Genomic DNA, 12,633 nt, shown 5'->3' with positions numbered 1-12,633 from the left:
CATTTTATAAGTCACAATAGACTGTTAATGTTATTAATATTCAGTCTATGGTCACAGCAAGCTGAATACTACCAATAATAACAACATGCAATTCTAAGTGCTTTACAGAATAGACTCAAACACAAAACAGAAACTAATAGGAATAGAAAAACTCTGTTACAAGTAAAATTGTACATAAGTACTCATTATGCAAAATGGCTCATGATATATTAGCCTAGATTATTATTATTGATGTATTATTGTGTGCATTCCTTTCTTGTTGCAGCAGGTTAAGGTGATGTTTGTTTTAAATACTGCATATACTGTCTCGCTGGATAGTTTGTGAATTTTCTTCCAGGGATCAATAAAGTGTTACAATCTATAATAGTGCACAACAGTTTATTTGTTGATTATATTTTGTATTATTAATCTGCAAAGTACCTAGTAACTCCAGATGTCAGCCAAATGCAGTGGAGTGAAACATATTTGTCTGGAAGGGAAGTATGAAGTATCAGAAAATGACATTACTTAAGTATGTCTGTACCCCACAATCGTACCCTATTTGAGTAAATGTAAAGCAAATCTCCCACATTGAGTGCCAACACAGTGAAGTATGATGTGTGATTTAATGGCCCCAAAATAGTGAAAGGCCAAAGGCAGCAGCAGGTGGTTGCCACTGAATACAGTAAGATTTGAATTCCTATTCTTGAGCTGAGGAAATCTTATGAACTGGCGCCTTCCCAATTATTTGGTGTGATTAGCGCTATGACTAAAAATAGATCATCATTATGTTGTTGATTCACCTGATAATCATTTGGTCTACTAGTGAAGTACCCATTCCAAATGTGCCTGTTTTGGCCTATTGCTTGGCCTGTGGTATCAATGCTTATAGAATTCCCCAGAACAATATTGTACCCCAACACGACTTACAGAAGGACCCCACAGCTCTTTTCATGCGACTCCATTGTATAGCCTACTACTGCCTTACAGTGTACTATGTGTTTGCTCTTGGGGGGATTACTGGAATGGTTGGGTCTTTGTGTGTGGCCTAGACCTACTTTTCATTCTACACTGTGAGTTAGGACTTAAAATGAGAGTAGCATCTCACTGTATAGATTTTTTAATTTGACATTAGTACAGATAACTTGTGCTATTCACTCATGGAAAGTATTTGTGTGTGGTTATAAGAAACGTTATATTATTATCTCTCTATCATTACATGTCAAAATGCAGCAAGTGCTAAAGGATTTCTAACTAACAAACCAAACAAGATGACCACAAGCTTTAATTGTTTGGTTCACTTTTGCTTCTACCATCTGAGGAACATTGCTTAAAAACTCAGCTGGGGATGGCCACCTGAGTGGGAAATGATATTTGAGCTTATGAGATTTGTTTTGTTATAAATGAAGGCCAGGTGTACACAAATCAGGATTGTTTATTTTATCTAGAAAGTACCCACTGAACAGTCTGAAACTACAACACACTTTAATGAACAGTAATGAGTTATTTATTTAATCAACTATGGAAAAGTTATTAATTACAGTACATAGTGTAACAATAACATCATGAAAACAGCAACAGGATTACATCAGTGTATTAAACCATCGGTCAGTGAAAATAATCAGTGTGATTCTGTGAAAACAAAGACGCGTTAAAGGCAAGATACTGTAGCTGGAAGCCCCCGGCCGTGACTGAAGCATCGGAGAGAAACTTCAGCGTCATCACGTTTCCTGTGGAACAGAAGCGTCAAGAAGACTGATCCATAGACCCATCACATCAGTGTTCAATAGTGCCATGTGGGAAATTAGGAGGACATCTCACCTGTACTGATGATGTCGTCAGGTAAATAATCGCCACAGAATCTGGAAACAAACAGATCAAAAAGTGGCATTCACTCATAGACTGTTAATATTAATGGACAACCCATCCGGTTCGGCGAAGAGCTGCAAATGCGGAAGTGCCTTAAACCTGCATTCTATCTGAAAACCAGCAGGGGGCGTCGGTTTCTATAGAAGTCTACGAGAAAAGGACCCACTTCTCACTTGATTTATTAACTCAGTAAACATCTTCATGAAGAGTTTATTGGATTGCTAGTTTTAAGTCTTCTGAAACACATAATGATGTTAATTTTTTTAATTTTGGTCTCATCGATTTGAAAATCTTCGATAAAGCAGGGGGTGTTTTAGGGCGTGGCTATGATGTGATTGCCAGGGAAAGTGTGTAACGTACAGTGACGTGACTCCTCCCTCGCTCCTGCGCCCTTAACGGAAAACTCAACAACGGATAGCAGATCTCCACCAACCAATGGGTGATGTCACGCATGCTCTGTCCATTACTATACAGTCTATGGATTCACATGACCTTATTCTCTTCAAACACATGCAGAGGGCAGGAAAAGGAATCTGTATATATAACACTATCATGCTGAAAAACTCAGTGGAATTACCATTTAGTTTATTAACACAATATGAATCACAGACAATTTTTAATAATCAGTTAATCATTGAAAAGGTTTATTGGAAAATTGATTCATTGATAATTATGTCCTCTTTTCAGCTTCTCAAATGTGTTTTAAATTGTCTGCTTTTTTCTGTTTTATATCTAAATGAAATGTGTTACATTCGACGGGTACGCTCTACACGGGAACATGATGGGTTTCATACACTTAATGTAACAAATACTATCAGATGGGGGACAAAATCTTCTTAGATGGGGCTCTGTGGTTTACTTTGAGTCCGTTAAAGGGTCCATATGAAAAAGTTTGGGAACCTCTAATGCAAGACCATCCCCATGCAGGAAAACAATCTTTTCTGTGATTTATGTAACTATTTTTGCAACTATTGGATTTTTGATAGTGTATCTTGAGTGTCTTATTAAATGTTTTAACATATTTTCTTGTTTGATAGTTGAGTATAACATTAGGTAATCAATTATAAGGGTGTGACGTAGGGCTGTAGCCAAGTCTATGTCACAATACATTGGTCGGCATCAATGCTTTGATCAGTGATCAACAATATCATCGATGTAAAGTGAGAATATTGATACACATCATCTTTTAGATGTGCCTATATTTTGAAATTTGTAACTTTGCAATATTAGCAAACATCCAATCATTGTCCAAAGAATCCATAAAATATTGTGATAAAACTTAACTTAACCTAAACCTAAAACCGTAATCAATTTTATATCTCCCTTCATCATATTGGCCACACGAAGACCCTCTTTCAGTTCTTTAAAGTTTTGGTCGCTACTACAACTGTGGGTACTTCCTACTTTCCCCCTCGATCCTCACCTCCCAGCAAAGCCGGAGACGTCATCGTAGCTGTCGTACACTTCCAGGTAATCTGCCAGACATGCTGTGTCTTCCTCCACATCCAACTCCAGGAAGTGGAGGCGGATCCTCTGACCCAGGCGCACACGGATGTGCCAGTAGCAGATCTGTTCATCCTGATACTCCTCAGGAAAGCCAGGTGACTGAATGATCTTCTGCTGATCCGTCAGCACCCCTCCACACTCCTTAGCTGGAAGACACACAAATGCCAAGAAATCATATGACAAACTGTAGGTCTTATTGCAGCATGTGAAATATGATATTGACTGCTTCAAGCCACTGCTATTGTGTCTTCTACCAAAGGAGATTGTGTAGGGTTGGCTGTGGCTCAGGTGGTAGACCAGTTGCCTGCCAATTGGAAGGTTTCTGGTTTAACCCAAAACCTGCAATAGTTCTATGTCAAAGTGTCCCTGGACAAGACACTGAACCCCGAAGTTCTCCCGGTGCTGCTCCATCGGTGTATGGCAGCCTTAGCCACAGTGTATGAATGGGTGAGAATGGTTAGCCTGGCTAATGTACTTCCGCTTAAATGAACTTCTCCTTCAGTACTCCGTCTGGGTTTGAGCTATATTTGTGGGTTTTTTCCGGCCAAATATTTGGCGGTCCAATCAGCAAACAGAGGGAGTGTCTGTGAACAATGGAGTTGAGGTTCGGTAACTTTCGGTGAGATCCTTACTAATGGTGGCGGAGAACGTTGCACGTCTGAATATCTTTGCTGAGTTTTGTTGGTGGCCATGATGTTGTGGCCCTTCTCCCCACAAGTTTAATTTTCCAGCTAGTTCCGTTAGTGGTGAAGGAGTAAGCTAAGACTAACGTTAACGGTGCTAAGCCGACATCACGATCAAACGTTTGTGAGTGGCTCGAGGCGGATGCAGTAGTTTTAAACTTTAACAGAATTCCATAATAGTCTGGTAGGACCAGGCTAGTGAATATTTTCTGAATTATGTTGAATCTTTAATTTCCCCTTGGGGATCAATTCCATATTTATCTATATATCTGTCTATCTATCTATGTAAAGAACTTTAAGTAGTTGTTAAAACTATATGAATACAGTCCATTTCCATGATATTATTTAATTTATTCAAAGAAAATATGAAGATAGGCCTTCATATTTTGGGCACCGGGTAGAGCGTGCACCCCATGTACGGAGGCTCACTCCTCCCTTTGGCCCTTTGCTGCATGTCATTCCCCCTCTCTCTCTCACCTTACATTTTTAAGCTTTTCCATCATATAAATACCTAAAATGCCACTAAAATGTAATCTTAAATCATTTATATGAAGCACAGCTGATCAGAAAGTAAGAACACAAACAGACGTAGAAGATCATCTTGACCTGTGCCCACCAGAGCGAATGAGTAACCAGACTCGTTAGTGAAGGAACTTCTTAGAGAGTCTTTGTTTAACATGGTGCTTGGCACCACCGGACTAGAAACAGGCTTTTAAAGGTGAGCTACAAGTGGGCAAGAGTTTCTGTTATTTCAGATTCTCACTGACTTCTGGGTTTTGATTATTGACCAATCTGGAACATCCCAAACCATGCACAGAAGCATGAGAACATGAACGGTTTCAAAATCTACGCCAGATGTGTTACATTTCTTACTGTAAAAACTCTGTACAAACTCTCTTTTTTGTTTCATGAATTGTATTACTGTTCCTGAAGATGTAACTGTTCAAACCAACCTTTAACAAATCCTCCTGTCCTCTCACATAATCTAACTGAATTGAGCGACTGTTAGACGATGTCTATGTCCTTGTGTGTCTCCTTAAACCGTTAAAACATCACGTTAAACATTGAGAACTGAACCCTGCTTTGTGTCACTGTGTTTTCCAAGATCTAGGAGGGGATAGGATACAAACCAAATGTTGTTTGTCTGCATTATGAATCTACACCTTTTATATTTCCAGATTTGTATCATGCTTGAACCTGTTTAATATTATTATAGTTCGAGCTGACTGAACAGAGGGAACAAAACAACAACAGAACTTCCAAGATTACTTTAAGACTGTCTAACTGTTGGGTTCAAAGGAACTCAAAACAGAAGTATTGAATGAGCTGGAAGCAGTGGGGGAATATAACTAAGTACATTTACTCCAGTAATACTTAACTACAAATGATGAAATACTTGTACTTGAGTCTTTTCTTTTCACACCACCTTCTACTTCTACTCCTCTACATTTCAGAGAGAAATATTGTACTTGTTACACCACTATATTCATCTTACAGCTTTAGATACAAGTTACTTTACAAGTTAAGATTTTTGCAAACAAAACCAATGTAGTTCCTTAATTATATTGATACTGGTTTATTATAAATCTATTCCAGCTGAAATGATAATCTAATTAAACACTTAGTTGATTGACAGAACTGTTTGGATTGTTTCCTGTTTCTAAAATGTGAGCATTTTTCTGCAGTGAGTACTTTTACTTTTAATACCTTAAGTACATTTTCCTGATGATACTCACAAACTTTTACTTAGGTAACATTTTCATTGCAGGACTTTTACTCGTAACAGATTGTTTTTACATTGTAGTATTACTACTTTTACTTAAGTAAAGGATATGAATTCTTCTTCTGGCCAGAACTAAAATTAAACTAACTAACTAACTAACTAACTAACTAAATGGAACATCCCATACACAAAGACATGTTTTGTTATGGGCCAAGTCAAACTACTGCTGTTATTAGGCGAAAGTAACTCAAAAGTAATGCAAAAGTAGTGTAACTCATTACAATTCAGAGACAGTAATATTGTAATATAACTACTTACTCTCAAATGACAGTTACTGGTAACTTATAATGTGTTACACTTTGGAAGTAACTTGCCCAACACTGGTCATTAGTGTAGAGAGAAAAGTGGGTAAATATTAAACTTTTGGAACCTAGATTACTTGAATAATGGTGCACGAAGGCATTACATCTAAAATTAAAGAGTGAAACTGAGTCTCATACAATGTGTATGAGTACACGCAAACCAGCCACACATTTCACATCACAGCAGTGACCATAGTAAGATGAGGACACGTGGATACACTCGGCATCTGAGTTCTCAGGCCTAAGGAGCATTTCAAAGCCCCCCAAAGTGTTCCTTTAATCAGCTGGTGGGATTGTGCATCTGTTTATGTGAAATATTTGGTTTGGGGGGGGGGGGGGGGGGGGGGGGGGTCTGACTCTTGCGTGTTAGCTTTGAATGAATTCAGAATAGGAAAAAGAAAGGCTTTTGTTGAATGAAGGAAATGAAACACACATGTGGAGACTGGTGACAATGGCGTCAAAAGCTTTTCCACTAGATGTCCTGCGAAAAGAAGACATTTCTTTTGTCATTTGAAAAAAATTAAATATAAAAAAGGTCAAATTATAAGTCCATCTCTGGGGCTCTATGTAGCAAAAATGTCTGGTCTGTACAGCTGATGACAGCTGACTGAACTGGTAACATGAGGAAACTGTCAACTTCAGAGACCAGAGGGTTAAGTAAAATACATATAATAATCACATGAATAAAATTCATGTGATCATGCTTCCGAAGGATGACTGACATTTTACTCTAACAATGAACCTCATACCACAAAGTATGAAATGTCATTTGTTTTTCGTATTTGTGTTTGATGACATGCTCTTTTCATCCATGTTGCATCAGTGGTAGGACCTGGCTTGAGTGGAACAAAACATTTTCCAGATAAAGCATGGGTCAGTATTATTAACAAATATTACAGTACAGTACATACAGCATAACTCTGAATCGGCCAATAAGTTATTAGAAATAAGTGTTGCAATAACCTAGTCTGTCCACCAGAGAGCGTCTACAAGTTTATTTTTCCCTGTGACATGACCCACTCAGTGTATTTATTGATTAGAATGCCTTAAAGGAGCAGTGTGAGAGATTTAGAGGCATCTAGCGGTGAGGTTGCAGATCTCAACCAACTGAATACCTCTCCCTTTCCAAGGGTGTAGTAGAAGCTACGGTGGCCTGCAGGTAATGTGAAAACACAAAAGGTGTTTGGTTTGTCTGTCCTGGGCTACTGTAGAAACAGATGGCCAGAAATGCAACTTTTAATGAGTGCTAATGTTGCTTTAGCTTCTGTTTTGTTTTTTACTTGGGAGTCACATAAAAGACTAATTTGCCTCGCCTTGTTGATGGACAATAAAGTTGTTTTTTCTGAAGTTGAAACAGTGGCAAATGAATTCTGCTTTTTACCCTAGTGTTTATTTCCAAAGTATTTCTTTTACGTTATAAGATGCACTTAAAGATGTAAAAAACAAACAGTATTTGGCAAAAGGAATCAGGCAGACTTATAAATGGCATTACTGTTGCAATCATTCAGGTGTGGAAGTTTTTAAAACCACTCCGTCACCCACGGTATGTGTGTGTGTGTGTGTGTGAGTGTGTGTGTGCGTTTGTGTGTATGTGTGTGTGTGTGTGTGTGTGTGTGTGTGTGTGTGTTTTAACTATCACTTAGCTATTCTACATCTTATCCACACTGCTGGTTTTAGGGTATATTCCCAGTCCGATGATGATAACTCACAGGCTGCGGCTGAGATTGTGGCTTTGAGTCAAGACAGGAAACAAAGTCCTGTCTCCCACCGTGTTAACGCCCTGTGGTGGTGCAGTTCTTACATCATCCCTTACGTTTAACTTAAAACATCCTGAGTGAGTCTGTAAAGCCTCAGACTTGATGACTATTCTTAACCTGTGGGCCGCCCCCACTTGGACTCTGACAGTTAATTACAGCCACACCGTCATCACTTACTCTTTAAACCACACATTTTCAGGAAAAGTCCTGTATTTCAAAGTTGACTAAACAAAGTAAGCATTCCAACATATTAGCATTAAAAACTGGTTGCATGAATCAATCATTTTAAAAAAAAAATAAACAACTCAGTATAATGTGGAAGTGGTTGCTCATGAACCCAGAGGGAAGAAGAACTCAACTCCACATCTTAAGACATCTTTTTGTGCTCTTTAAGCTCATTATTTTGTTTATTTTGGCAAATGAAGGATTCCCATCAAGCTCATTGTCAGACAAAAGGTTCCAAAGAACGTATTGACCGTAAGATGTGAAAAAAGACAGTAGTTTGGTATAAAATATGTACTTACAGTTTGGGTTGTAGCAGTACACATCCCATCTCTCACTTTTGTTCAGCCTGATTCCGTAGTCGACGATGCCGACCTTCCCGAAGCCACATTTGGCACCGGCTTTGACAATGGGGTAGCCAACATGTCCACTGGAGAACCATCCAGCAGCACACACATGGAAACCTGAACAAGAGCAGCAATATACTGTATGTCGCTTTATTTGACCACATAGCAGTGGTGGAATGTCACTAGCAAGTAAATTTACACAAGTACAGTCAGATTAGAGAGAGCAAGTATAAACCAAGGGGAATGTACATGTTCACAAAGATAAAGATTAGAACAAATGTAAAAAATAACAAAGATGTATACCAGCAAAAGGAGTAAACATGTGGAATATTTTAGAAGAGGATGTAAAAATGTGTTACACACTACAAACATTTAAAAAAAATAGCAAAAAGTAAGATGATAACACATATAAAAGCAAGGCATGAATGGCAATGTGTATATGAATGGGAATGTATTTTGTTCTGTTTATTTTTTACTTCTGCACATATGTGTGATTAAATGTATACAAGATACAGAAATGAATGATAATACATTTTATAAAATTGATAGTATCATTAGGGACCTAAGAACAAAATAAGAATAAAATAGGTAAAAGAGTAGGTGCAATAAGCAAATGTTTCAACCTTTACACCTTTTCAATTAGTATTGATTATGAATGTGACACTGCATGAATTAAATGTATGTTATGTAACTGATGTTGTGTATTTCTGTGCTTGATTGATTGATTGACTGAATACACAAAACTAAATTAAATAAAAATGTAAGATACTTGTGCTTTACTTGAGTACTTGAAAGTACTTGAAAATATTTCTTTCAACCCACTTTCTGGTTCTATTTCGCTACATTGGAGGTATCTACATAAGCGTGACATGCCGCTGTCATAAACATTATAAACAAGTCACATATTAATGTTTATGACATAACGCTTCTTTTAGTAAGTGTTAATGGCTTTGCCATGACAAGTTAGGCTTAGGGTTCATGTGTCATGACGGTGTCATGAACATATGACACTGTCATGACACTCTTATGTGGATACCTTCAAGTAAAGAGTTACCCTTTTGACTCCACTACATTCATCTGACAGCTTCAATCCCTTTAATGATTAAGATGAAATGAAATGAATAGACGATTAAACACAGAATTGTTTTGATCGGTTAAAAAAATTGAGGATTTTCCTGTAATTTTCTACTTTTACTTTTAATACTTAAAGGATATTTTCCTAATAATCCTTTTACTTAAGTTACCACCACTGCCACTGAATCCCTGATAATAAACTACTGTGTTCTGCCAGCCAACCACAGAAAGGCTTACTTTCAACTCTGCCAACGGGGCAGCCTCAGAAGTAAAAACCTGGACACAAGCTTTCTGGTGGCCAGTTTGTGACGTTGTAGTGGTTTTTATTTGTGGGGGGCCTCAGAGTAACATTCAGCAGACTCCAAGCCAGAACAGCCCAGAAAGAACTAGGGACCTCCTAGGGAGACTGCAGGGGGGGCCTCAGCTATAACCGCTGACAGGTAGGCAGATAGAGAGGCTGGATTCACTGGAACAGAGTTCCAAGAAGGTCTTTACAGGCTTTTACAATACACGTGAAGCCGCTTTAAACTTGGCATGGAGTCATGAAACAGCAAAGAACTGGTGGAAATAAGTGTTCCTTCCGCTACTTCCCGACCATCTTCACCATGTGAATACTTGGATCTCTTCTTCTACATGTTAAAAGCATTCCAGCAAGTGACATCAGAAAAGAAAGGGGAGAGAGTAAAAGCTACACACAACCATCCTTGTTGAGGGAGACTACTTTCCCTACAGTACAGTAAATCTTTTTCTGAACATGTACTGTACGTGAGCTGCTGCAAACCTATTTGACGTGCCGCCTCCAGTTGTTCATGAGTGGCCAGCTTCCCGCCCTCGTACTTGCAGACAGCCTTGGCCTCTTTATATGTCAGCTGGTATCTCCCTTTCCGCGATTCCCGGTGATAAACTCCAGCTGCTTGTTCTGTCAGAAAGAGAGAGAGAGAGAGAGAGAGAGAGAGAGAGAGAAACTGCTACATCTGTGTGAAGCCAAGAGAGGAGGTGACACTGCTCCAAGTCCCAAGTGTGGCAGTAAAGTAAAATGTTGAATTAACTTTGGAATTAAGATTTGGAACAAGAGACCAAGACGTAGATATCAACCTGTCTTTTTTTCCCTTCTGTCAGACTCTACTTGAGTTTTTCTATTTCATGTAAGTTTATACTTGTGCTTCACTGCATCTCAGTGGTAAATATTGTACTTTTTACTGACATATGAACAGTTTTTCATCCCTTTTCCTGTTCAGTGAACACCATGTATCTCCAGATACATTGATGTTGAATGAAGTCTTTAAAAGTCTCTTGGATCAGCTGTAAAAAGCATTGGCACAAAGCTAAAAACAGCTGTTTTTTCTGACACCTTGAAAGCTTTTGATACTTTTTAGAGACATGGGGTTCTCACAGGACAGCGACGCTACAACCACACAATACCACCACATGATCTTTTAGAATGTGATGCATTGCTGTAGATAAAACTACCCAACAGTAAATAAAGGAATTATAATGAGCAACACCTTAAACATCTACAGCAGGAAAATGCAACATACACATGAACGCAGCAGGAATATGAATCCGGAAACATCAGATAGACAAAGAAGTTTTTACTGCAGAGAGAGTACTTTAACTACATTTTGCCGGCAATACTTACATACTAAAGTAAAGTTGTGAATGCAGGACTCTTACTTCTAGAGGAGTATTTTCACAGCGTGGGGCTGAAGCCGAGCAGGTGAGGTTAGGAAGGTTTTTAGTGAGAGGGTGAAGGTCAAATGAAGCTAAACGTAAAACATGAAGGAAAGATGCTATTTTGGAAGTTCACCAACATTTTGGTCTCTTGCTTTCTGGCTTCATCAGTGGGGAGTCCTCTGCTGATCCTGTTTGGGCTTTACGCATGCATGACTGTGAAATTGGGCAGAAAGCACCCCAGAATTAGACAAAAGTTTATGTTTTGATCTGTTTAAATTGATGATTTTTTTTTTTAGGCTAGGCCAGAGGTCTTCAACTTTTTTCAAGCCAAGGGCCCCTTAACTAAGAGCTAGACGGAACAGGGACCCTACTAAACAATAAATATAAATGAAGTTGCATATGAAACTGGGCCTACAATAACGTGCGGGCAGCCTGAAGCTTTTAGACATACTTTTTTTAGTATTCTTTAATGGTAAACATACACGTGTTATAGAGACTCTTTAGGATTAAGTGTGTCTGTGGATGGCTCCCTTAGTGACTACCTTCCCAGAAAGCCTATCCTCCCTGTGTTTTTTTTCTTCACAAATACACTGATTTATATTTGCTAATAACATGTTTTAGGGTCCCAAATTTCCCTTTTTCTGAGCCACATTAACCAGATCCGACTGGGGGATCCCGAGGCGTTCCCAGACCAGGTTGGGGATATAATCCCTCCAGCCAGTCCTGGGTGTTCCTAGAGGTCTCCTCCCAGCTGGACGTAACTGGAACATCTCCCTCCATCCTTACTAGATTTCAGAAAATGATACTGACAATATGACTCCCCTGCGGTAACACTGAGGACCCCCTAGGGGCCCCGGACCCCCTGCTGAAGATCTCTGCACTAGGTAAACCCTCAGAATCTCACTGCTAAAGGAACCGACTGCCTTGCATCAGGTTCTGTAACAGTAACTGACTTTAAAAAGAAAAGATTGACAACTTTTCAAGGAAAAAACAAACATGTAACAGAGGATGGAAGTTAAACGAATAATTAAAAACACTGTGCTTATGATTCATTTAAGTCAAACCCATTAGCAAAATGAAACACCGTTCTGTTACTTTTTTGAGAGAATCAAAGCTGTGGTCATTTCAATAGGATTAGCCTACAACATTATTACGCCATTCTATTCTGTTCCTCAAGCAGCTGAACTATCATTTCTTTGTGTTATATGTTTGCATTTCGGAGGGCCCCAGAGATGAGGTCATTCCTCCGTGTTTACTGGCCTCGTGCAGTACTCGGCCGGGTCGTAAACAGGCCGTTCGGCCTAAAGCCGCTGGGCTGCTGTGTTGCTTTAATTAGTTCTTACTACTTTACACAATGTGCCTTTATGTGAGGAAAGTTTTACTGTGACAAGGGCGTAACTTTGGGTCCAACATTGGGGAGGGGGGGGGGGGGGGGGG

At 39.0% G+C, this 12,633-nt stretch overlaps 1 protein-coding gene across 1 annotated transcript in view; it reads right to left on the bottom strand.

Moving 5' to 3' along the window:
- Nucleotides 1–1,396: 1,396 nt before the first annotated feature.
- The window catches only part of tnfaip6 (tumor necrosis factor, alpha-induced protein 6), a 12,562-nt gene continuing 1,325 nt past the window's right edge, over nucleotides 1,397–12,633 (bottom strand). The window contains exons 2-6 of the mRNA XM_034885126.1: nucleotides 10,304–10,441; nucleotides 8,404–8,565; nucleotides 3,272–3,500; nucleotides 1,801–1,841; nucleotides 1,397–1,709 (exon numbers count right to left, since the gene is read on the bottom strand). Of these exons, the coding sequence (XP_034741017.1) occupies nucleotides 1,588–1,709; nucleotides 1,801–1,841; nucleotides 3,272–3,500; nucleotides 8,404–8,565; nucleotides 10,304–10,441 (692 nt within the window). The 3' untranslated portion in view covers nucleotides 1,397–1,587. The remainder of the gene's footprint in view (nucleotides 1,710–1,800; nucleotides 1,842–3,271; nucleotides 3,501–8,403; nucleotides 8,566–10,303; nucleotides 10,442–12,633) is intronic.

The sequence above is a fragment of the Etheostoma cragini genome, chromosome 11 (assembly GCF_013103735.1).
Source record: "Etheostoma cragini isolate CJK2018 chromosome 11, CSU_Ecrag_1.0, whole genome shotgun sequence".
NCBI classification, from domain to species: Eukaryota; Metazoa; Chordata; class Actinopteri; order Perciformes; family Percidae; genus Etheostoma; species Etheostoma cragini.
This window is presented reverse-complemented; position numbering and strand designations above follow the sequence as displayed.